General features: G+C 34.6%; 1 protein-coding gene across 5 annotated transcripts in view; it reads left to right on the forward strand.

Moving 5' to 3' along the window:
* The window catches only part of Cnksr2 (connector enhancer of kinase suppressor of Ras 2), a 241,405-nt gene that overhangs the window by 163,794 nt on the left and 50,303 nt on the right, over positions 1-27,308 (forward strand). For 3 of the 5 annotated variants that reach the window (XM_028873221.2, XM_028873217.2, XM_028873219.2), the window contains 3 exons: positions 5,083-5,172; positions 6,732-6,946; positions 27,028-27,076. In XM_028873221.2, the coding sequence (XP_028729054.1) occupies positions 5,083-5,172; positions 6,732-6,946; positions 27,028-27,076 (354 nt within the window). The remainder of the gene's footprint in view (positions 1-5,082; positions 5,173-6,731; positions 6,947-27,027; positions 27,077-27,308) is intronic. The other 2 variants (XM_028873218.2, XM_028873220.2) reach the window with 1 other exon arrangement.

Raw genomic sequence — 27,308 nt, forward strand, 5'->3', positions numbered from 1 at the left:
CACACACACACACACACACACACACACACACGCATGTATGTATGACAGACTCTCACACAGACACATAAGTAAAAAATATTTTATAAGTGTTTCAAATGAAGTGGGTGGGCTGGAGTAATATACTACCTTGGATGGATGGGAAAGACAGGAAGAGGAATAAAACTATGAAAATACAAAACCTAAGATGAGATTTAGATCTTTGATGGTCCAGTGCATGAAGAAAACCCTTGGTTTTTGTTTTTTAGCAAGCTGTTGTTGCATTTAAGGCACTATTCAGAGTATGGAGACACCACAAAGACAAGCACACCACAGCAGAGAAGTGTATTTTCTCTCATGAAGTTTATATTTAATTTCCGTAAAAGAAAGACATAAACCATGCAACTAAATTAATACTTACTTGAACAAAATTGGTATCATGAAGAGCAAGGAAAAGAAATGAACAAGGATTATGTCACAAAAGAAATGGGTGTCTTTGCTTACCTCTGAATGATACATGTGAATTTAGAGAGAGAACAGAGTAAATCCAGAGAGGGACAAAGTCCTGGGTGGAAGTGTAGAAGGCATTTCAAAGAAAGAATAATCCATCACCAATGCTGCAGACACATCAGAAAAGTCAAGTGGCCTGACCTGAGTTCAGTTTAGCAATGTGAAGTCCTAGTGACCTTGATAGTAGATGTTTTGGTGGAGTAGTAAGGAAAAGGAAGCATTCAAGTGAAGAATTGGAGGTTGGTCATCTAAAGCAACTTTCTTATGGGAATTTTTATGAAGTAGAGAAAGGGAACAAAGTGATGGGCTTGGTAGATTAATAGGGTGAAAAGGGTTACCTTAAGGCATACTCTTTAATGCCTTTAAGGTGAGAGGAAATAAGATCAAATGAGCAATCTGATCATTTATTATTTCCTTATTGTCTGGCATCCTTTCACTCTAGCACTCAACATACAAAAATTTTCTGAATGCCATCTCTGAACCTGCAAAGGACAGTCATAACAAAGATATGTAAGATCTGGTTCCTGTGAGGAAAAAGAGAAACATAAGTGGACAGCAACAACACAGTATGCAGTATAATAAGCATTGTATATCCACCAAAGTTATCAGGAATGATGCTAAGGGAACACAACAGATTGAACAAATAATACTGTCAAATGGCATTCTAGTATTTCTAATGTCACCTAATAAAGACATTTATTTATAAGCAATTATGTGCACTAGTTTTAAAGAGGCGATTATCTCTTTAGATAGTAATTTATGTCAAATACAGTAAATAATTCAGATACATCATTATAAAGTACTCTATAGTTATCTATAGTCTTCATATTAGAAAATCATTTCCCTTTTGGGGGTTGCAGTTAAATATAGTTTATATCTTTAAAGGCTACTTGCCATTAATTTTGAAATAATAATCAAACCCAAAAATTAATTTTTCACATTTATTAGAATACAATAAAAATGTAACACAGCTACTATAATTATTCTAGTTAGAAAGCTCCAGATGAGCAGCAGATATAAACCCCCTAATAACAAAACAATGGTTAGACTATAAAGTATTAGCGCAGAAGTATGACAGAGCTCCTGGATAAAAATCAAAATGAAATCCAAAAGTAACAGATACCTTATGCTTTCAGAAATCAAAATTTACTCTAAGAAGTAGTGGGTAACAAAAAAATATTAGAGGAGCTGTATTCCTCATTTTTCTTGACTACAGTTTTGGCTGTAATTTTTCTTGTGAAATAATACTACTACCTGCAACCTCAAAAATTAATGCATTGCTATGTAAAGATAGCACATTTTCCACAGTATTTTTCATAGATTTATAAACATTTATGTAATGATGGATCAAATGTCGTTTAATTTTTTGAATCAGTGTTTCTGTTGAATTCTGACATGTACAAGCTTAAGATACATGTATAAATCACTATATATTTAAGTACAATAAAATGCTTGCAATATTTTTGGTTTTTTGGAGTTTCACTAACACTATAATACCAAAATATAATATAACATTTGAACTTTACTGAATCATGAAATCATGAATCACTGAATCATGAACCGCTGAATCAAAAACTAAATCTGTTTCAGTATTTTAGCACAGGATGACATTTTAAAGTAACATTGAGGCTGGGCTGTGGTGGCACACACTCTTAATCTCAGCACTCAGGGTAAAGATCTCTGAGTTTGAGATCAGCCAGGTCTACAGAAAGAGGTCTGGGACAGCCAGGGCTGCACACAGAAACACTGTCTCAAAAAAAAAAAAAGTAATACCAACAAGCAAAATTATTTATTTTACCTAAGTCAATGATCTACCTATTTTTAATGTTTTTTTTTTAATTTTCACTGCTAGACTTATAATAATAGCACAATCCTGATTTCTATTGCTGTGATCAAACACTATGACCAAAAGCAACTTGGGTAAGAAAGGGTTTATTTCAGCTTACATATCTCCATCACAGTCCATCCTAAAGGGAAATCAGGGCATGAGCTCAAGGCAGGAACCTGGATAGAAGAACAGGCCACTAAAGAAAGCTGCTTAGTGGCTTAGTCAATGTGCTTTCTTATACACCACAGAACCACCTTTCCAGGGATGGCATCACCCACAGTGGGCTGGGCTGAACTTTTTCACATTAATTATCAAAAAAAAAAAAAAAAGGCTTGCCTACAAGCCAGTCTTATGGAGATATTTTCATTTAAGATTCTCTATTTTCAGATATGCCTAGGTTTGTGAAAGTTTACAATAACCAACCAGCATGTCTGATTTTCTCCACAAAGGAATTTTAATTTTTCTTTCTGAGCTTTTTTTCTAAGCCACTGTATTTTCCTTCAGTTTTGTTTTAACAATGTACAGTATATTTTGGTTAAATAAGGACTCCCAGAATCATCAGTAAAAAGTCATACAAATTTGTTCCTATGTCTACTGATACATGAATCAGTGGATTAACTGTTAGAATCTTAGATATTGCCAAGATGCAATGACTACATTATGTATGTCCCATGCTATATGAGAAGTGTCTCTGTTTGTCTTGTGTTGGCACTTGACTCCAGAAAACTAATGCTTTTAAAACCAACACACAAGTTTTCAATACGTAACTGTTTATTTGATATATAAATAAATAGTTTTTATTTATTAAATCTTTTGCTTTTCAAAAGAATTTTTGGTGGTACGTAAAGGTGTTATTAGCTGCTTTAGTTTTGGTGTACTTGCTAAAGTGGAATTTATATTTAAAACTAAACTCTAAAAGAATAGGATGTGGGTATTTTGAAAATGTAACACTTATAAAATTGAAAATTGGGGGAACTGATCCATAAAGCAATGGAATAGGAATTTTTCAAAGACTTCTCACATACTTACCCTACCCTTGATGGGCAGAATATACTGAACTGCATCATCTCACTCATTCTTTCTGTGCAAAAAGAACAGAGATAAATGACACAAGAATGTTAAAATCATAAGAGTTAATTTATAAAGGCAGTTGCACACCTTGAAAAGATTAAATAATACCACATTGTTGCCTCATTAATAATTTTATCATGTCTAGTTTATGCTCAGACTTTAAAACAGCCTAGCAAAATATACTAAATAAGTTATATCTGTACAGATAATTCAAAGGTATAAGGGTGTATTTTTCTAAAGAAAAATTAAAGTCTCCTACAACATTTCTTAATTTTTTGGCTGACACATAAAAATAGACATGAAATAAAAGGGTGACTTCTAGGGATGGAGAAGAAGGGAGCAGGAAGATGAGAGTAATAGACAGTAAATGTGATCTAAATATTTTATCTACATGTGTAGAAATAGAATGAAATCTCTTAGTTTTCATAATTAATACATGCTAATTAACTGACAAAAATCAAATTTAATTCATGCAGTGAAGAGAGGAAAGAGGTTAACTGAAAGATTAAAAGAAAAAGGATTGCTAAGTTTGCAGTTCTGTATGAAATTTATTAGAAATATTTGACGTGGTACTTTGAAAGTGGTTAATGTCACAACTGGTATCCATATGCCTTGATTTTAATCCTGATATTAGGCATTTACCAGATGTGTTTCCTTAGGCATATTACTTAACAGGTCTCAGTTTCCTCATGGTAAAAAGCACAATCCTTATAAGCATAAGGATTTAATGATCCAATGCTTATAAAACTCATAGAAAGTACATGCATACATGCATACAGTAGTGGTTATATGTCCTTTTATTGGTATGATTATCTTATCAATTTTATAATCCAAGCCTGTATAGATTTCGGGTTTTCATTGATTCAGAATTTACTAAACTACTGCCTTTTGTCAGAGGTATCTTTTTTAAAATTTTAGGTGATTTGACTTTCATTGGCTATTCTGTGCTTCAGGAAATTTAAGTTGAATAAAAGAGTTGATTACTGGTCTACCAGGGTGTTATACTTAGAACATTTGCTATGACTGATGGTTGCTCAATTAAAGTGAGGTTCAGTGAGAAAAAGACACAGAAGGAAACTGGACAAAGAAGTGAATACTTGATTCTATAAACTAAACATACTTATTGTATCAAAAATATACATGTCTAAGTTTAAGTATAGGTCATGGAACAGAATGTCCATATTGCTAAGGCATGATAGTTCACAAATACATGGTGCTATGATTTAGGCAAAATTGAGTTAGTTTGTGACAGTATACCAGAAACAATAGGTTAATGTCCTAAAAGCAAGGTTAAAATGCAGGGGCCTGTTACTTTAGAAGTGACAAGCAAAGACAGATAAGTGGGCATTAGGGAATAAGACTGAACTCCATTACTAAACATGAAAAGAATTATGGAAACAGTGATCTCCTTTGTAAAATATTATATACCCTTAATATCCAGGACTCCAAAGAGAGCAAACATGGGGTATTTTTTATTATCTATAAAATATACTTTAAACTAGTATTATCTGGACAGTTCTCAAAGGCAGTTTCACCTTCTGGCTCAAAACACACATTTTCTTCATCCACACATGTCAACCATAACGTTGCATATGAGAGTGTGTTTTGTATACTGTAGCTGAAAATCAGTATAAGTATAAGCCTACCTGGGGGAAAAAAAAAAACAATGTGATGTGAACTTTGTTCTCTGTGTTTAGGCAAGCTACGACCTATATCTATGCCAGTCGAATATAATTGGGTGGGGGACTATGAAGATCCAAATAAGATGAAGAGAGATAGTAGAAGAGGTAAGTGTTCTAGAATTTCAGTGTAGGCTGGGTTATTTTAACAATAAGCAAAATTAAATGTTCTTTAAATAGATTATTATGGCTTCAGCAGAAACTTACTCCATCATTGACAGTATAACTAAATGAAGTCAGACCAGTATTTGACTCTCTTGACCCATTAGTAATAGACTTACTAGACTTTTATAAGAATGCCTTCTAAGAGATTCTAGGCAGATAATTACACAGAGAAAGATGAATATATATTTGTAAACTGAAAGTTAATATTTTGAAAACAAGGTCAGAAGTGTGAAACTGCATAAAAGAATTCATTTCAGTTCAATAAATAGAAACAGTTTTGTCATCAGTCCCAACTCATCATCAGTGCAACTCACTTTGTTCATGAACCCCTCATATGATTAAACCTCATGATGAGCATTGAAGCACATAGGTTTGAAACCAATGTATAATGGAAAGTGGGCCAGTGACTCTTAATGAAAACAATATAGAAATGGGGGAACAGGGGAAAAATGCTTTGTGCTTTTTCTGTTCTGTTTGCTGCTCAGGATTATTCTCTTACATGGGAGTGGGTTACCTTGAAGTATCTACCCAAAGTAAGTTGTTTATATTCACTTAGCCTGTTACTGAGGTGAGCAGTAAGAGGAGCAAATGAAACCTTCTTCACAGTTTACTAGACTTTAACCAAGTGTGGATATGATAGGCCCAGCTACTGATGCTGCTACTTCCACTTTCAGGAGACAGCCATAAATTGTAGATGAACAACAAAATCAAAACTATTCCTAGAAACTAAGCTTCCTCTATGGTTTGGTTGACTCGTTTACTTATCATTTCTATCCAGTGAACTGTAAAACATCCACAGACCACTTGGACAAGCAAGCATAAATGTCTGCTTCATTAAAAGTCTCCTTAACACTTGTTTTGTAGAGTGAGCATTTCAGAAATGTTGAGAAGTTCAAGGACAATGTCAGATTCTTTACATGCATGTATTAATTTCATTTTCTGAGCTTCAGTGTCTAATCTCATTAGTTTTATTGGATAAATCAAGAAAAATTAAAAATGCTTATCATGTGCCATCTCTTAAGTTATTCTTTGGGACTTCTTATTATAGTGACACCCTGTGGGAAATTTTTATGTTAACTACTGAATGCTGACTACTAATTTCAAGAAAGACTGTTATGAACTAAGTTCATAACATGGGCTTTAACTTCTCCAAGTATGTTACCTAAAATATTGGAGGCAGTTGTTTGTCATCAAGGTTTAAGAGTATTTTCATGCAGAACTTGCTACAAATTATAAGTTCCACCCATACAGAGCTTAAAATTTAAGTTCTGCAAGTATTTTTGATGTAGTTACTCCAGAATTAAAACCAGGAGAAATAATCAAAAAGTTATGTCTTATTGTCCTAGGGTATCAAATAATTAAGTCCTACTGTGTTGTCACTACATATATTGTAAGTTAAATCAAATTAAAGTAATAAACGAAATCTTAGAGCACAATTTGGAAAGAATGGTACATTTCAGATATTTGCATATTAATATCAGTGTATTTCTCTTTTTATGTAGAAAACTCTCTACTTCGATATATGAGCAATGAAAAAATTGCTCAAGAAGAATACATGTTTCAGAGAAACAGCAAAAAAGACACAGGGAAGAAGTCAAAAAAGAAGGGTGATAAGAGTAATAGCCCAACTCACTACTCGTTGCTACCTAGTTTGCAAATGGATGCTTTGAGACAGGACATCATGGGCACACCAGTGCCAGAAACCACACTGTACCATGTAAGTAAACGCAAAACTTCTTTCATACAGTCTTTCTTGAAAGGCAAATTACTTTTGTTGATGAAATCGAGATTTTTTTCCCATTGCAAGATTTTTATAAAAGACTCTAACATTAGAAATTGACCTTGAAATTATTATGGATTGATTTGTTTTACAACTCATTTGATCAATGTATTCCTATTTCTTAGCAACCTCTATTTTAGTGAAATAACTTAATAGGCATAATATTGATAGAGAACAGTAATTAGGTAATTACTCATCTGTATGTTAATACACAGTACTTGGGCAGCTCCAGAAATCCAGAATATAAATAGAATGTTTAATATTTAACAATTCTACTTAAAAGGAGGCATCCACTCTGTGCTAGTAAAACTGGAAAGACACCGCACATCATTGGGGCTGGGGAGATGGTCCAGTTGGAATGTGTTTACTGCACAAGTATGAGAACCAAGTTCAGATTTCCAGCACACATGTAAAGTTCTGCATAGTGGCACTTGTAATCACATAGCATAGTCCTGTAATCTTAGTACTGGGGTACTAGGGACAGAATACTCAGAACTCACTGCTTAGCCAACACAGCTGAAACAGTTGTTCTGTGTTCAGTGGTGACCTCTCAAAAGTAAGGTGAAGAGGTTAGAAAGATATCTCAGTGTTTAAGAGCACTGACTACTCTTCCAGAGAATGAGGGTTAAATCCCCAGCACCCACATGGAGGCTAACAGCCTTCTGTAACTCCAGTTCCAGGAGTTTCAACACTGTCTTTTGTCCTCTGCAGGTACTGCATGCACATACATGGTTCACAGATATATGAGCACACATAGCACCAAGCAGATAGATAGACAGATAGATAGATAGATAGATAGATAGATAGATAGATAGATAGATAGATAGATAGATAAATGTTTTAAAATATGGTGGATGGGAAGTGGTAGAAGAAAACATTCAAAGTCAACCTTTGGATTCCACATGTGCGCACACACACACACATACATACACACACACAGACAAATGTGCATGTGAAAGAACAGCATTATATGGGGGAAGTATGCTGAGATTTCCAATTTAATTTAACTTATGTATGGGAGTATACAAAAGTGTAGAAACAAGAAAAGTTACCTTACTCTTCAGGGAAAATAAGAAAAAGCTTCATCATGGGCAGCATTTGAGCCAAGAGTGAAAAAAATGGGTAGTGATAGTTTAATGAGAATGCAAATGCTGATGATCACAAATGTGTGATATGACATGTTTCAGAGATTCCATGAGGTTCAGAATTGCTACTTTGTTAAAAAAAAAAAACTGTAGGTCATTATATACGTACAAATGTAGGCAGGGTTAGAGTTTTGTAATGGAGTTTTGAGACTCCTATAGTAATAAAGAGCTTATTGAAGAATTTTGGGCTGCAAATGTATGATCACATTGGCATGTAATAGTTTTCTAATGAAAGTGCATCATTTGAAAGGTCAAAGGCAGGGCCATTAAATTCATCCCAGATGGATTATGAGAAACCAGAGTAAAATAGCCATGTGGAAGCTGAAAATCTTGTTAGTCATAACATTCCCTTAATCTTCCAACATGTTTCATGCTACTTAGGCTAAATAGAGTTTGTTTTAACAATAGAACTGTAGCTTCTACTCCACTTAACCATTGAAAACAGACTAAATGGGACTGGGAGAAAGCTAAGTCACTAAAGTGGTTGTCATTCAACAGTAGGGACCAGAGTTCAGATCCCTAGCATATCATAAAAAGTCAAGCATGGTGATACACACCTATAACCCCAGCACAGGGGAGCCATAGAGACAGAAAGATCTCCTGGGCTTGCTAGACAGGTAGTCTAGCCTAATTGGTAAACTAAATATCAGTAAGAACTCTTGCCTCAAAAAAAGGGTAGAGGATGATAGAGGAAGACATCCAAAGTGAATCTCTGGCTTCCACAGATATCCACACATGTACATAACCATGTAAATGCCCATGTTCAAGTGCACACATGTGAACATGCACATACATGAAAAAGATGAGATCTTTAATGGAGAAATGGAAATTAATGCTCAAATTATCAAATCTACCATATTGTTAAAACAGTATACCATCTAAGTATATAAGATATGAAAGAGTTAAGAACTTTATACTTGAATTGTTTCTCAGAGTTCTATCTTAAATTATCTTTCCTATTCTCATAAAACTAGATTAGAAAAAATGTTTTTCTTTATGTGGATTAGAGCTTCATTAGCTTCAGTGCCCACCTTCCCTTTCTCCGGGTCCGTATTCCCTTGTCTCTTCCTCTACAGGAGACTAAAATGTCCCATCCAAACCCATGAAATAGCTGACAAATCTTATTCTTTCCAGCAGCATCTGAAGAGAACCTAAAAACAGTATTCTTTGATAAGCTGTGAATGGGGCTACTTTTGCTATCATCACAACTCAGAAAAACCATCTAATCACTGAACTTGGTCTAGAGTCTGGTTCCAATTATAAGTAACAGCCTGAACAAAGATCTCAGGATGAGAGACAGGCAGCCTGTTCAAGAGCAAAAATTGGTAGTTAAGAGATGAAGCTGGAGAGGGAACAAGAGGCCACTTTGATTCAGAGTACATTAGCTGGTGAAGAGTTTGGATTTAGCCTTAGAAGAGTGGTAATCGATCGAACACATTTATATATACAGTGTGTTCCATTCTGTCATGCATGTTCAGACTTGTGTCTACTAGAGAAAGAAAATAGAGAAGGGGTCTGGGAATATTTGAATTATTGAGGAAAGGAAGGCAATAAAAGGTAAGTCAAAATGCTAATAATATTGTGTATTACCTAGGAGTAGAAATTGTTGCCACTTTTCCAAAGATCATTTATTGTTTACTGAAGAAGATAAAAACCTGGTTGTGGAACTTCATTTCTAGAGGATCATTTAAACATGAAAGAATTTTTCTTTATGCAATAGTTTCTTCAAAATGCAAGGTCAATATCAATATGTAACTTAATCACCTTCTTGATAAAATGGTTTATAGGCTTTTGTTTTTGTTGTTGTTTGTTTCTGTTTTATGGAGACACAGTATTGAACATGTACCAATCCTCTGGCCATAACCTCCAGAGAACTAGATTACAAGAGAAAGCCACCACATATAGTTTTGATTTTCCCTTTCAATGAGTTACCTATTAGTACCCTTGTTGCCACATTTTAGGTAATCACAAACTGATATACTTATAACTGAACTGGTTAGATTAGAGAATAAAAATACTTTATGAACCTAAAAGATTTACAAATTCAGCCTTAGACTATAGTACAGACATGCATTTTCTTGTTCCTACTAATCACAATTCTTTCCCCTCCAAAAAAAAAAAAAAAAACCTGGGCATAATACATTAACTCACCTGTATGAAATGCTGAAAGGTTAGAAGGCTGGGTACCTCCAAACATTAAAGTGCAACCTATTGCTACATTCTCAGTATGTTTTTTTCTTGACTACTCTGTAAACTGGCCCTGATTCTGGAACCCTGTTCGTGCTCTAGCCTGCTTCTCTGTAGCTTTGATACACTGGCCAAAAGTCACTTGGGAAGGAGAAGGTTTATTGTAGCTTACAGGTTATAGTCCATGATCAAGGGAAGCCAAAACAGAAAGTATAGCAGAGACCATAAAAGAATGTTTCTAACTGGCTTGCTTCATCTTGCTCAACTGCTTTTCTTAGTTAGCTCAGGCCCACATTCCTAAGGATAATAACGGCTGGGCCCTTATCAATTAGCAATTAAGAAAATGCCTCATAGACATGATCACCATCGAAATTGATGGAGACAATTCTTCAGTTGAGGTTTTCTCTTCCTAGGTGACTAGATTTGTATAAAGTTGTCAGCTGACTCTATGATACCTAGAAAAGCTTATGGGAACAAAAAAATATGGTAATTTTTTCTCATTAACCAATTGGCCAGGAAAGAGGTAGTCTAATAGGATACAAACCCTTTCAACAATGCTTATCTGTTGTAACAGCAAAAAGAAAAAGAAAAAAGTCATACTTTCCTCCTCTACCACAACAGTAAAATCACTTATTTACAAAGAGTACATGGCAATATTGCATGTAAATGCACCAAATAAATTGAGATCCAAAATATAACAATGAAAATAGACCAGAAAAGGAGAAGTTCATAAATCTACAATTATGGTTGGGGACTTCAAATCCCTCTCTTAGTAATTTATGGAATCATTAAACATGTCAGCAAGAATATAAATGTACAGAATAACTGTGTGGAATTGGATCTAATACTGTGTTTTATGTCAACTTGACACAAGCTAAAGTCATCTGAGAGGAGGGAACCTCAATTAAGAAAACATCTTCATAAGATCAGCCTGTAGGGAGGCCTGTAGGGCACTTTCTTAATTAGTGATTGATGTGGGAGGGCCCAGCTCATTGTGGGTGGTGCCATCCCTGGCCTGATGGTCCTGAGTGCTATAAGAAAGCAGGCTGAGCAAGCCATGGGGAGCAAGCCAGTTAGCAGCCCTCCTCCATGGCCTCTCCATCAGCCCCTGCTTCCAGGTTCCTGCCCCATTTGAGTTCTTGTCCTGGATTTCTTCAGTAATAAATAGTGATATTGAAGTGTAAGCCAAATAAATACTTTCCTTGCCAAGTTGTTTTTGGTTGCGGTGTTTCTCACAGCAATAGTAACCCTAAATAAGACAGTTACCTAACATGTTATGTATTCCTTTCAAGCATAATTTGGACATTCATTGGACCATAAAACAAATCTTAATTTTAAAAGAAAAGAAATAATGCAAAGTATACACTGTTGATCATTTTATAAAAAAAGAAATCAATAACAAAAAGGAAAAATAAATATCCAACTACTTAGAAACTGTATACTTCTGAATAATCCTTAGATAAAAAGTAGTCTCAAGAAATTTAAACTGAATGAAAATAGACATATGCTTAGAGGAAAATTTGTAGCAATCTATTATTTTTTCAGGCCAGAATTGTTGGTGCACACCTTTAGTTCTAGTACAAGCATGTGGAAGGCAGAAACAGACAAATTTCTATGAATCTGAGGCCAGCCAAGGCTATATTGTAAGACCCTGTCTCAAAAAAATTTTCTTAAATCATTAAAGGAAAGAAGTGTTCATGATTTCAACTCCCACCTGAAGATTAAAATAAGAAACTAGACATAGTGTTGCATGCCTGTAATTCCATCACTTGGGAAGTACAGGCAGTAGGATTGCAAGTTCTAGACCAGCCTGGTCTGCATAGCAAGGTGCTGTCTCACCAGAAAAAGCAGAAAGACTTACTAAAGAGGAAGCTCAGTGAAGCTAAATACAGAAAAAATGAGGCAGTATAATCAATAGCTGTGAGATTTTTTCTTAATGTATTAATGGTTATCTAGCAAGACTAAGGAAAGCAAAAAGAAAAAGACTCAAATTACCAAATTTAGGAATGAAATAATGTATATTACTACAGGCCTAATTGGTACTAAACAATAAAAAATTCCTAGTTAAGAGTAAAATTGATCAATTTCTCAAAAAATCACAGAGCTGACTCAAGATCAACTATATGATCTGAATGGTTCTATAACTGTTAAAGAAATTTAATTAATCATTAAAAGATATATATATGTATATGTATATGGAGAAATATTAAAATAAGAGCCAAAGCCAAATGATGTAAGTGCTTATAACCCTAACATTTGGGAAGCAGAGGCAAGAGAACCACAAGTTTGAGGATAGCTTGGACTACATATTGAGACCCTATCTCAAATTTTTTTTATATTAATTGAATTTATGGTTAAATAATTTCACTTTATTGTTAAGTGTTGCAAGTCTGATGAATGATACTTCGATTTAATGGAATTCCTAAGAAACTGGCTAAATTCCTAAAATGTATTAATCTTTAAGATGTATAAATATATTAAATTATTCCATTCATTTTGTTATAAGATTGAGTGTTGATCAACAAAAAGATTCACTAATATCCTCTCACTTAGAAAGTGATGTCTGTTAATACTAAATAAAACAAATTATTAAAGCCAGTCAATTCAGTTTCACATTTGAACAAATGTGGGTCTTATTCTGCTAGTTACTGATTAATGACTGCCAGGAAGCAAAACACAAAATCTGGTTTAATCATTAAGGGACCATATAAAACAACAATGTAAGAATAATTACATTTAGGAATTTAATAAATTTAAATTTATTAAACTTAAAACTTACTACAAATTCCTTGTTGCCCTCAGTGGGGAGGGAGAACAAATTCCAAGTTGGAGACCCTTGACTTGGTTACTAAGGCCAATCCCTGCAAATTCTTTGAAGACATACTTGCCTTTAGTAGCTTTGATCCCAGAGCTTTTAAAAGCCTCTTTTTCTTTTATCTTGTAGACCTATGTTTCTAATTTTTACACCATCAGGAAACATCCTCAAATTTTATTGACAAGAAACCATTTTGCTCCCATAATAACTACTCATATTACATCATTACATCACTACCTTAGCCCATTTAACCAAACATCTTAAGTTTAATAAAACTAGTAAAATTACCTTACTCTCAGAACTCTGTGAAAAGTCTATTTTGATTGTAGGACCGGAACTTATAGCACATTATTTTCTTCACTAAATTCTTAAATATACAGTTCATTTGACAGTTTCAATACCTTCTAACGTCACTGAAGTGGTTTGTGGTTTTCTTTGAGGAATTGATCTGTTTCCCCTAAACGAAGAATTTATTAGTTTAATGTCAATTACACTCTTTTATTCCTATGTCTGCAAATTTTGAGTCTTCTTTCCTTAATTTTTAAGCTTAATTATTTGCTAAATGTTTCCAACTCTTGCATACTTTTTAATGAACTATATTAATGTATAATTACTGATGACTGTTACATTCTAGTTTCTTGAAAATATTTTTTAATCAACATGGTTTCAAAAAACATTGACATGGATACTGAAAACCAAACTCGGATTCTCTGGAAGATCAGCAAGTGCTCTAAATCTATCATGCCCATCTTTTTTTAGTCTTAATATCAACTCTTACTATACAGTTCAGTGTGAAAGATTTGAAAAATAGCCAGGCGGTGGTGCCACATGCCTTTAATCCCAGCACTCGGAAGGCAGAGGTAGGCAGATCTCTGTGAGTTTGAGGCCAGCCTGGTCTCCAAATCGAGTTCCAGGAAAGGTGCAAAGCTACACAGAGAAACCCTGTCTTGAAAAACCAAAAAAGAAAGAAAGAAAGAGAGAGAGAGAGAGAGAGAGAGAAAGAAAAGAAAAGAAAGAAAGAAAGAAAGAAAGAAAGAAAGAAAGAAAGAAAGAAAGAAAGAAAGAAAGAAAGAAAGAAAGAAAGAAAGAAAGAAAGAAAGAAAAAAGTTGAAAAATATGGCATATCACTCAGTGAGCTGATTACAGGTGGTGACTTTTAAAACTTTTTAAATTTATATCTGATTTTGATCTTATGTTTTCTTAGAAAAATAGTTCTATTAAGAAAAACCTCCAGATCAAGAAAACCTCACACAATTTGTATTGTATAGTCTCATTTGAAGTAGTTATCTTAGAAATTTTTTTTTGTGTATATGGCAGAAAATATCCCAGAGTAAAATTTTTACATAAATGTATTTTTACCCATTAAAGAATTAAGATAAAAGCAAGCTTTCTTGAAACAAAGTCCACTGACAGAAATGAATTCCATGATAGTAAAGTATCTGCATTATCATCTGAAACTAAATTTAACCAGAAAAAGCTGTTTGATCTAAGACTCTCTTTCCAAACAAAACCATTAAGTCACGCAGGGCACTGGTGGCACACACATTTAATCCCAGCACTCAGGAGGCAGAGCCAGGTGAATATCTGTGAGTTCCAGGAAAGGCGCAAAGCTACACAGAGAAACCCTGTCTCGAAAAACAAAAACAAAAACAAAAATAAAAACAAAAAAAAAAACATTAAGTGAGTAGTCAGAAAAGTTTTTCAATAATTGTAATTCAGCTACATCATAGTTAATAAAAATCACTCTATCACAATTCATTTGAGATACTAGATTTCATGTATTCTCTACTAGAAGTGATTCTTCTTTATTATTTCTCTCTTCTTTTTATATGTAATTTTATTTCCTTATCTTTTGATTCTAGGTATCAAGTCACTTTGTGTCCCTTTTTTTCTGGTCATTCACATCTCTTTGTTGCAAAAGACTGTCAATCCTACCCCGATTTTTCTGATATCTGTATGTCAACAGTTTCTGCCAAACAGATGTTAAGAGCAGTAGCTGCCGTATTTCTGCTTTGTACTCTTTAAGGACTTTCCTCCTCTGTTTCAAGAACAAGATCTATGATAATTGTTCATATCAGTCAGATACCCCAAAGTAACTATACCTAATATGGCTGGTGTTACAGTATTTCCATATATGGTGGAGCTGAAACAGTGTTTTTTTGTTTTGTTTTGTTTTGTTTTGTTTAAGAACCATCTAGCTCTTGGTATTCAAACAGGTACATATAAATCCTAAATCAGTTATTCAGTTACAAATGACATTCAAATAAAGTTAATAGTCTATGAAATATTCTAAGAGAATCTGATTCAAATTCTTGATCTTACACATAAGAAAATTGAAGTCACTAATAGCTTAATGAAATGACACAGTCATAGAACTAGAGTAGTCATTACAGTATGGAGAATTGTAAGTCGTCTCCTGGTTCCTTCTAGAGTGTTGCTCCATTGGCACTGTGCACTCCATTCCTAATGAAAAATGAGTATTCTAAGTTATTACCTCAGCTGTCTATTGAAAATAAATCAAAAGGGCTAAAGTAGGGAGATAAGATAAGATAGGGTCAATTCAGCTGAGAGGGCAGAGTAGCTTAATCCTATGTGCTACAGTAAAAGTAGTGAGCGGAAATTACACTCTGGATATGTTAAAGCTAAGTAGACAGGATGTACAGACAGAGTATCTATGAGGTGTTATAACTTACAGCCTATACCACAGAGCCCACACACTCAGGTGTTCAGTAACTGCTCGATTTGTGTTTTCAACAGGTACTGTGTGAGGAGCTGAGTAGTCAGTAGTGACCAAAGCATATGGTTTCTGCCTTAATAGACAGTACTGCGGGAGGCAAAAAACACATCGTGAGACACTGAGCCAAGTAATTTCAGTGATTTTTTTAATTAATTAGGAATGGCTCTAGTGAAAAAAATTGCATAACAGTGAATAAGCTCAGCGATTTCTCCAGCATAAAGAATTAGTACAGATGCGGGCTCTCTTTCGGATCCACGCTTTCCTCATTCTTATATTGGCATGGGGTTTTCAAACTGCAGATTTTATTTAACATTGCTAATAGGTTTGAGATAAAATGTGGCTACAGTCCCATACCTGTCTACTTTGGTTGAGCTTTATGACCCTTCATACTATAAGTTCTATCTCATTTACAAAACAGATAATAACTTGACCCTTCATGTTGTGATATTATAGTGTAAATCATCCTTCCTGACCTGCAAAGCAAATGACTTTCTAAATAAATTGATGTAGCATAACTGGAGATAGGTGTTACTGATTTAAATTATCTCCACTAACGTGATATTTATTACCTTTCTCTTTTGTAGAACCCTTTCTTTCAACATAGCTATGAACTAGTATCACATGTCAGAAAATATTCATGGATGAACGCCTTGTGTCATTTTGTGACATTTTTCTTCTCCTTTAAATGGTTACTATGATTACATAATGCTTGCGTTCAAGGCAGTAGTGCATGTAGTAGTTACGAGCCCAGAGTTGACAGACGTAGGATTGATTTTTACTTTGCCCTTACTCATGTGATCCTCAGTGAGCAGTCTATACATTCACTGCCTCAGTTTTCTCTTCCTTTCTAGATAGTGTCATGATAGCCTCTTTACAGTTTTTGTTGTTGGTGTTGTTTTGATTTGGGTTTTGGTAAGAATGAAAATTGATAACTTATATCAAGCTCCCAATACTGTATCTAACACAGAATAATCCCTCAGTAAATAATTATCATGATCTCAGAATGATGGTTTGTATTTTCGGGGGGGGGTGATTCTTGTTAGCATGTATTAATCACTCCCCTTCTCCATACCCTTCTCCATACAACTGTAATAAGTAAAAGAAGATTCACATAAGATAGGATATTGCAGAAGATTCACATTCTTTCCCTACATAAGCTAGGAAATAGGTCATTCTTTTTAATAATCATTGACTATGTCTAATCTAAGTAGTTTGAAGGGAATGTAGACTCATCATCTAAACTATCATTTTATTCTAATCTGACTCTTCAATGGTTATGTTTTCAAAGCATGAATTTTGAGTCAATGTGAATACATTTTTAGTCAATAAAAACTCAGTTTCATGAACAGCCAAGAACTAACTTACCCCACTGAACTGAAATATCTAGTATTACTCCCCTCTGTTCCAAATTTTTTATTTCATGTAATACATGAGCATGGATATCACCACCAGCAACAAACCAGTTAAGTTTTGTGCTGTTTCTTGCAAATAGATTTTTATGTAATATTTAGTGCTATTAGCACATACTCTACTCATATTTACACTCTTTTACTGCTGAAATATAATAATTAGATAGTAAGAGATAAAGTGTTTCACTTTCTAAAATATTTAAGACTTCAAATAATTTTGTTTATTTGCAAAATTAAATATGTAGAAGCAGCTGTCATTTATCCCAAGTACTTCAAATTGTTAAGCACCTTCTTGTCTTATGTAGATGAAGGGATGCTGTTGGTTTAACTAGTCACTGAAGAAATCTTGGAACTTTGTGGAAAATTACAGTGAAAGAAAGTTGCTATATTGCAACAAGAGAGTATTTTGATTGCAAATTTTTCCGTAAGTGCAGTAATTTGCAACTTGAGAAGAATTTAATAGTAGCTGAGCTTTCAAAATGCAACACAGAAACTGTCATTTTCTTCTACAATTAAAATAAGTGCTTCTGAAAATTTCAGGATAAGAATGACCCAAATTACCACCCCCACTTCTTCATCCAAAAGACGGGAGAATGGAGTTTGAAGAGAACATCTGTGGGCAAATGAAAAACAAATGGTCTTTTCAGGCAAATGTCTGAAAAGAGATCTTTTAGAGCCAAACAGAATCCTATTGCATGCATCACCATGGTTAAGAAGAGGATCAACAATACTTTCATAATGGCTTTTTATTTTAGCACATTCTATTTTTTGGAAAGAATTACAATTTCAACACATCCATTCATAATTCATCATATAATTATTTGCATAAATATCTTTTGACACATTTAATGTACTTTGGTCAACCACATCTTGAATCTAATACATTAAATGGTTTAAAACAATCTTAGTGCAAATAATGCTAAAGAAGACTAGATAAAAAAGAATTTTCTTATGTTCTCAAAGGAATGGTCTACTAAAAAAACATGTAATTCAGGAATATGTTGCACACATGGGTTACTGGACAGGAGATAACTGGTTTGTTGTCCACCCACCATCCAATAACCTTTTAGGTTAAAATAATCAGCTAGTTAAGATTATATCATGGGCTCTTTACTGGTGTTTTGCTCAGTAGTTATTGACTCATAACCAGTAATCCACTTTCTCTATATTAGGCCCCATTATAGATGAGGACAAAGCAGTGTATAAAGTGGAATTCTTTATTGGTGATCATATTTGGAAGGAAATCTGTGCAATAAACAAGAAATATAAGCATATTTGATATTAAATTCAAATACTAAAAATCAAACGGAGTGTTAGCTGCAGAAGGACTAACAATTTTATATAAAGAATGCTGAAATTATTTTAAAACTAAACATCCAAGTAATTTCTTAAAGCAGGTCTAGGTTATGCCGTGATAGTGTCTGGGTAAAGGAACATTGAGGTAGCAGCAAGAGTAAAGACCATGAGATAGACCTGCACTTTGGCTTGCTCTGGAGTCAGCCACTATGGCTGGAATAAAGTAATTAAAAAAGAGAGCAAATGGTAAAAGGTAATAAGGGATCATGTAAGGCCTTCAAAATTATGAAAGGATACGAATGTGTGTTCATAATGAGAAACTATTGGAGAGTATTACATGTAGAAATTACAATATTCTGAACATTTTAATAGGATCACACTGGCTCTTGCATTAAAATTGAAGAGGTTAAAAGCAGAAGCAGAGAGAGAATGGTAAGGATACCTTTCAGTAATCAAAGTAAGCAAGAATGGTGGGTTAGAAGAGTGATAATAATAGAAGGAGACTGCAAATATATGTGACAATCTTATACAACTTGTTTATGGCTTAGCTGTAGACTGTTTAAAAAAAAAACTTGACTCCAGGATTTTATACCTGACTTAGTAGGATGGAAAAAAATAAAATGAATAGCAATGAATAGTCAGTTACTTGAATGTAGAAGACTGAATAGCACATTTGACAGGTGGCAAATATTATGATATCAGTGTTATTCATATTAAATCAAATGAAATAGGCAGCCTGTATAGCTCAATCAAGAAATCTTGTTTAGGATATAAATTCAAAAGTTATTAAAGATCAGAGTATGTAGATCATTCTTAGAAAATTAAAGGGACTTTCGTACTGTAAAAGCATATTTTTCATATGCACAATAAAAAGAGAAAGTAGAAGCCAGGCCGGGGCGGGGGGGTTGTTCCTCTTCCCATTGTAACCATATTGAATAAATCCCCCTCTTCAACTTTTCACTATTAGTTTGACCTGTTAGGGCCATGTGACTGAGACTGGCTTGTTGTTGGGGCATAGGTTATGACCTCTTCATCTGCTAATAATGGCAACTATAGCAAGAAAAAAAACCACACATTTTGAAATGTCTGCTGCCTGCAGCAGGTGACCCTGGAAGGAAGAGGAAGGGTGGACATCCCTAGCAGCTCCTGGAGTTTGTTTACTATAGGAATGTTTTCCTATCATTTCACAAGAGCTGTCATCCATTGCAGTGTTTTGTTTTTGGTTTTGTTTTGGTTTTGGTTTTGGTTTTGGTTTGAGATGATAATATAATTACATCACTTTCCCCTTCCCTTTTCTTTCTCTAAACACTTCCATATACTCCTCTGCTCCCCTTTCAATTCAAAGCCTCTTTTTTCATTAATTGCTATTACATGTGTGTATATACATATGTATTCGTAAATGCAACCTGTTTCATCTGTAAAATGTTACATGCATGTATGTTTTCAGGACTGGCCATTTGGTGTTGGATAACCAATTGCTGTGCTCTTCCCTGGAGAAGACTATTTCTCCTGCTCTCATGATTCCATAGTTGGCCGTAGTTCTTTGGGTTGAGGCCTCATGGACTTTCCTCACATCCACTTGATGTCTGTTGGTTTTTGTCTTTAGCTGACAAAACTGACAAATGAGTATTTGGACTTTGTTTTGGTTTCTTAAGAAAGTTTGATCCTTGGTAATTTCTCCCCAATTGGTATAAACACCTTGAGTTTTGTTTTCCGGTTTGCATTTGTGTTTTTGAGCAACATAGGGTTTTTATGAACCTTTTATGTCAGCTTTGTCTTTTGAAGTTCTTCTCTTGAGCTTTTTGGGATATTATTGCTTGATTTGTTTATTTATTTCTTTATTCATTTTATGTGTATGAGTGTTTTGCTGCATGTATACATGTACAGGGTATGCATGCCTGATACCCTTGGATGTCAGAAGAGTGACTGAAACTGTAGTTACCGATGGTTGCAGTCCACCATGTGGGTGCTGGAAACAAGATCCGGGTCCTCCACGAGTATAACAAATATTCTAAACCCCTTAGCCATGTCTCCAGCCACAAAGGCTATTATAGTTAATAGAGAAACACAGTGACCATTGTGAAAGAGATCTCTCAGAGGCATTAGAGGTGGGGAAACAGACAGTGCTCTGATGTTCCTGCAGCCAAAGGCTTCAGCGGAGGCATGCTTAGGTCTCTTTGTCATGGGTTTCCTTTTCCTCTTCAAAAACCTGTGTATTTTAATTCTCATCATAGGAATCTCTCAACTCTAGGAGGGACCTTGGGTTCATTTCTTCAAGCTGTGAGGTCTGTCTTTCTAGAGTTACCAGTGTCTTAAGGGGGCAAGCCTATAATCTAATAATAATCCCATTTGTTAGCCAGGCCTTGTTGATTTGGAAATTTTTGTAAAGCAAATTTAGAGATCTGCTGAACTATTTGGTGTGTCTTCCATGTGACGAGAACGTTTGAGGACTCTTATTGAGCCATTGGGCTCTGTTAAATCCTTTGAGACAGAGAAACAAGGGCGTTGATCACACCTATGTAGCCATAAAAATAGTCCTTGCTACCTTGGTACACTGCACAGAGAGCTGTAACTGCCTGGTCTTTTATAAACAATGGATTAGTTTCTAAGACAGCAGTGGGGCAAAAGAGTCTCTGCCCCTGGAACTTCTGAAATTAGCTACATAAGAAACTTCTGGACAGTTTACTTTTGTATTTCCTTTTTAACTCTTTGTATGCTAATAATTATGATTCTCATGCCTTTTTAAAATGTGTATGAATGTGTTTGTGATTTGGGAACTATTAAATGCCAATAGTTCTGTGCCTGTTTTTTTAAGATTTATTTATTTATTATGTATACAGAAGAGGGCGCCAGATCTCATTACAGATGGTTGTGAGCCACCATGTGGGTGCTGGGAATTGAACTCAGGACCTATGGAAAAGCAGTCAGTGCTCTTAACCTCTGAGCCATCTCTCCAGCCCCTGTGCCTGTTTTTTGAAGCTAACTAAAATACAAGGACTTAGATACAATTTGAATTTAAGATTAAAAAAAAAAAAAAAAAAGAATGGTTTTTCCTGGAGTTTGCCTCTAGCAGGTTTATTTCAAATACTAATTAGCTTACTTTTTGATGATTTCGATCTGGCACTTTCAAAAGTTAATTTTAGAAACTAAGGCTGAGGAAAATTTGATTACAAGATTTAGAAGAGATAACCTAAAGATAATTAAAAATATCATTTCATTTAATCTCAGAAAACATCTAAACATAACTTAGAAGGAAGCTTGACGACCATTAAGTTAGAGAAAGGCAAAGCGGGCAGCCTCAGGAATAGAAGTCTGCACAGAGCAACGTGGAGGAACAGGGCTCTCCAGGGGGGTGAATAGGAATGTCCAGTGTCAGGACATGTCTACATGGTTGAGATTTTGGTTAGTATCTGAAGAGATAGAAAGAGGCAAAAAGAAAAGTTAGTTTTAAATTGGATATCACACAGTCAGACATGGTTAATAGCAAAGATCTTTAGATAACTGTATTGGGCATGGGAGAGGGTAGGGGCTGCAATCTTTGGGATAGACTGGAGTGCCATGTCTCCACCTAGTAACAGGGATATAACTCAGTCCAGGGGAAGTAGCTTTCCCTAGATAGGCTTTGGGCAAACTCTGATACCTCCTCTCTCCATCTTTTCATGTTGTATTTTTGCTGTTTAAAAAGAGCAATTACAAAGCTTCCTTTTTTTGTCTTTGTTACCTAGGAAAATGTGAGATGGGGTCCAAAGGTGAATGTGAACGTGGGGTCCATATTTATTGACCTCTAAGCCTGCTAATGTCTATCTCCTATCCAGCTTAACAGTTTGGTATAAATGTATACTGCAAACTAATTAAGATAAAATGGTACTGTTCACAAAGGGGCAATGTTAACATTGATATTCATGTTTGTAGATAGAATGATCTTAGGATATATGCTGTACACTGTGTAACTTTGGCAAATGAAGCATGATGAAAATGTCATTAATCATCTTTGTTCATATAAGGTTTTAATGAAATGGAATGATTATTAGGGGCTAGGGTTAGGGTTGATGGTTAAGAATACTGTCTGTTCTTCCAGAGGACCCAAGTTCAACTACCAGCATCCACATGGCATCTAACAAATGTAGGTAATTCCAGTTTCAGGGGCTCCAACGCCCACTTCTGGCCTCTGTGGGTACTGTATATACATGGTACCCAGACATACATGCAAACAAAATTTACCTATACGTATAAAATAAAAATAAATATTTAAAAATACATTCAATGATTATAGCTATGCATATTTACTATTGAAAAGGAAACAGAAAATACTTCTTTACTAGGACCATCAAAAAAGTCTAATGAATATATTCTGTAGATAGATTATAGTAAGGTTTTGAAGAGGCTTTCAGGATGCTTTGAAAATGAATCAATTTTTGATAACCAATAAACATTATAAGCTTGTGTTTTAAAGTCACTAATATAACACATCTCCTTTCTCCTGCACATGCTTTCACATTCATTCTACATTAAATACACAGCAATAAAAGAGGCAGAGAGATGGCCATAGTTTTTATGTATATCAGAAAGGAGAAAATTCTCTGGTAATTAGACACTAAAGCTATGTATCTACTAGGAAATAGAGATGGCAATGGGTTATTTAATGAGAACCTGAAACCAAATTGACCTTAGCAGTTATAGGAAAGTAATAATTAGCACTGTGGTTGAAACTAGAAAGCCAGAAAGAGGTAGATCCACATCTGTGACTGTTTTTCCTAAATATACAAACAGTGGCCAAAGTGAATTCCTGGTGTCAACAGGATACAAAAACATACCGTTACTCAGAAACATGGGTCAAGTCTCCTACACTTGAGCTGCATCAATGAAACAGCAGGCCATGTCAACACAAAAAGTCCTGGTTAGTATCTAAAAGGACCCAAGGAATAGAGGCAGGAGACAGCAAAAGTCTTAGGCAGAAAAGAAAATTTTGAAGTGTCTAAAATAACAATGCAGAAGAAAGGGCACTGAACTAAACAATAAGGTGATACATTACACACTAAGTGAAAATATGGCAAAATTACAAAAGTACTTAAATTTCAAAATAAAACACAAAATTCAAAAATAATTGCTGTTCTACAGTTAATACCAACTGGATATCCTTAAATTGTAAAAAATATTGTCAATTAAATAAGTATAATAGATAAGATAAAGTTTAAATTGGATATAAGCAGAGAGAACTAAATAAAAAGGAAAATGTAAAATTAATTTACTTAAAGAACAATGCAGAATGATGAAAGGGAAAATGTGAAATACACATAGGTGTTAAATTGACACATGCCAACATACATCTAGAGAAAGAGGAGCTGGTAAAGATGAAATTTAAAAGAAATAATAACTGGAAGTGTTCATAAAGAAATAATACAACCTAATGAATGCTAAATAAGATTAGAATAAATTTTAATTTTGACATTTAATGCAAGTATAGAATATAGTATAGAATGTAGATAAAGAATAGAAAAATATCTTAAAAGCTAATGAAAGACTAAACATAGATTACAATAGAGTAGATATAGATAACAATAAATGCCAAAACATAAAATGTTCAAATTGCGTGGTATCTTACACCTGAAATGCCAGCACTCAGGATACTAAGACTAGATCTAGAGGTTGAGGCCGGTCTGAAATACCTAGTGAGACCCTTTAATAAAAGTTATTGCAAAAATTGTGCATTGGTTTCAGCTGAAGATAATATGCCAAGACAAACTGTTATTCAAATGTTTTTTTTTTTTTTTTTTTTTTTGGTTTTTCGAGACAGGGTTTCTCTGTGTAGCTTTGCGCCTTTCCGGGAGCTCATTTGGTAGCCCAGGCTGGCCTCGAACTCACAGAGATCCGCCTGGCTCTGCCTCCCGAGTGCTGGGATTAAAGGCGTGCGCCACCACCGCCCGGCTCAAATGTATTTTTATAATTTTTTTAGCATAAAATAGAATTTAATATAACAGTGTGCTATGCAAGAGCTTCTAAGAGATATATTTATTTTAGCATGAACCAGAAAAATTTGACTTCAAGCAATTAACCCTTTCGTTTTAGAAAATATAAAGGTCATTTGAAAAATAAGGAAATATCTGTTAAAGACGCTCCTCATATTTACATATGCATAAAACATCTGATCTTTTTATTGAATGTGGATAAATTTGTATTGCATACCTGGAAGTTCTTAGTTTTCAACCATATAGTACTCTGAAATCATAATCTTTATGAAAATATTGCATATTTATATTGAAAGAAAACCTGGAGAACATAAATTAGTTTTCTGTAAATTTAAAGAAGACGTTGAGACTCTAAGATAGAAAGCATAGAGGAGGCCTCAGGCATAGCTTAGTAGTAGGACATTTGTCAAGCATGCGTGAGGCTCAAGGTTTGATCTCTAGCACCATAATATACTAAACAAAGAAGTATAAAAGACATAATATATTAACCCAATTCTTATAAACTGCTATTGATATTGATAGCTTCTTAAAAAAAACAGACATTAACCCATCTTTGTCATGTTTCAAAGTAATGAGCTATAAAACTATAATGATTGCTTGAGGGAACACAAAAGGAAGAAACTGAATGAGTAATCTCATGCAAACAATATATGGAAAATAATTATGTGTATATTAAGTATACCTAAATATACTTAAATACACTAACCTGAATTACCAATATGCATAATGAGTTTTGTCTTTTATGCTGTTTCTCAGAAAGTAATTGTAAATTTTTATAGCTGTGATCCCTACAAATGTTACTACATTTATATACATTTATATGTGTATGAATATATATATACACATACATACATTTATATGTGTGTTTACATATGTAACACAACATAAATTTATGGTGCTTTTGACATTTGGGTGATTATATTTCTGCATTACGTTGTGTATCAAGAGAGCACCTGTCTGACGGGCGGTGGTGGCGCACGCCTTTAATCCCAGCACTCGGGAGGCAGAGCCAGGCGGATCTCTGTGAGTTCGAGGCCAGCCTGGGCTACCAAGTGAGTTCCAGGAAAGGCACAAAAAACAAAAGAGAGTACCTGTCTCTTTATGGCTGGTACCCTCCATATGTACTAGATATTTATAAATCATCACACAACAAAAATGTTTATATAAATACACAATTTTAGGACTTACACATTATATAGTAATATGAACTTATTATACAACTAAATAAGAAAATTTTATATAATTAAAATCTATTCATTTAAGTAGAAAAAGAAAAGTCTGTTACTCACAAGAACATTCCCTTCAAAGAATGTCTGTGACTTAACACACAGGCAATCACTGTTCTCTCTTCATTAGTTAATTATAATTAATTTTATTATACCAGTGAAAATTTTGTATGAGTATATTATCTGAGTAGAGCCAGTAACTTTTAGTCATTAATTGAAAGTTAGGTGAGTCAATACATATGGTTTTGTTCCAGACATGGTAAACTGTTAAGTAGATACTTAGTATTGCATTGTTTAGTTATTTATATATAGATACAGGGAATAGTGCAAAGGAACCATTATAATAATATCCCATGGAAAGTAGGTAGGATAGAAATACAAGCATAATTGGGTGGTGTAGTCAATGATTTAGATGACACAATATTTTTTCATTGATAGGACAATGGTATTGGACATTTTTGTTTGTTTGTTTGTTTTCGAGACAGGGTTTCTCTGTGTAGTTTTGGTGCCTGTCCTGGATCTTGCTCTGTAGACCAGGCTGGCCTTGAACTCACAGAGATCCACCTGGCTCTGCCTCCCAAGTGCTGGGATGGAAGGTGTGCGCCACCACCACCCAGCTGGTATTGGACTTTATAATCCACAAATATTAGAGGCAGTGGCTGGGACATGTTCAAAATACCAGACATATAGGTGTGGGGGTTGGTAGTTGGGAAGTGGGAAGGTCCCTATTTCAGAAGCAGAGAGGAGGAACTGGGGTGTTGGCACCATTGACAAGAAGATTAGTCACCACTAATACTGATATAAGTAGGTAGGTATCAAATTAAATATTGATCGAAATGCTTATAGATTTAGAGACTTAAGGTAGAAATAAGAAAGACACATTTGCCTCCTGGTTTGTCAGATTATGTGACAATCAGATGAGGTGTATTAGAAACCACAGTGAATCTCTCAAAGGGAACAGTTGTGGGGCAGGAGGGGAGATCATTTACTTTTACCAATGTGTTTTACCCTGGAATCTGTCAACAAAATGAAGATACTGATAGGTCTTTTCCTGCTTCGTGAAAGATGAGAAAGTTAAGTAATGTGCTTATATTAATTTATTTTGAAATATTAATGGGGAGAGGCACTGCTCTAACCTGGGTTTAGAGTAATCATTCAGTTTGTGAGAGTTCTGTGTATGGTTTTCTGGATTGCACTCTGCATATAAGATAATAATCTTCCCTATCTTTAATTTCAGACATTTCAGCAGTCCTCTCTGCAGCACAAATCAAAGAAGAAAAACAAAGGTAATAAAAGAAAACGAACATTTAACTTCCTTCTTTTGTACTGTGGTAATCATCAGCACATTTCGTTAATCTTCTCATTGCCTTGAAGCCAGTGTGCTTTCACATCACTTACCATGCAGATCCTTTGATAAGATATGGTCTCAGGAAGTCTTGAGATCACATATTTCCGATTATGTTGTCATCTATATGGAAGGAAAGGCATCAAAGATCCCCATATTTTCTGTGACAACAC

The sequence above is a fragment of the Peromyscus leucopus genome, chromosome X (assembly GCF_004664715.2).
Source record: "Peromyscus leucopus breed LL Stock chromosome X, UCI_PerLeu_2.1, whole genome shotgun sequence".
Classification (NCBI taxonomy): Eukaryota; Metazoa; Chordata; class Mammalia; order Rodentia; family Cricetidae; genus Peromyscus; species Peromyscus leucopus.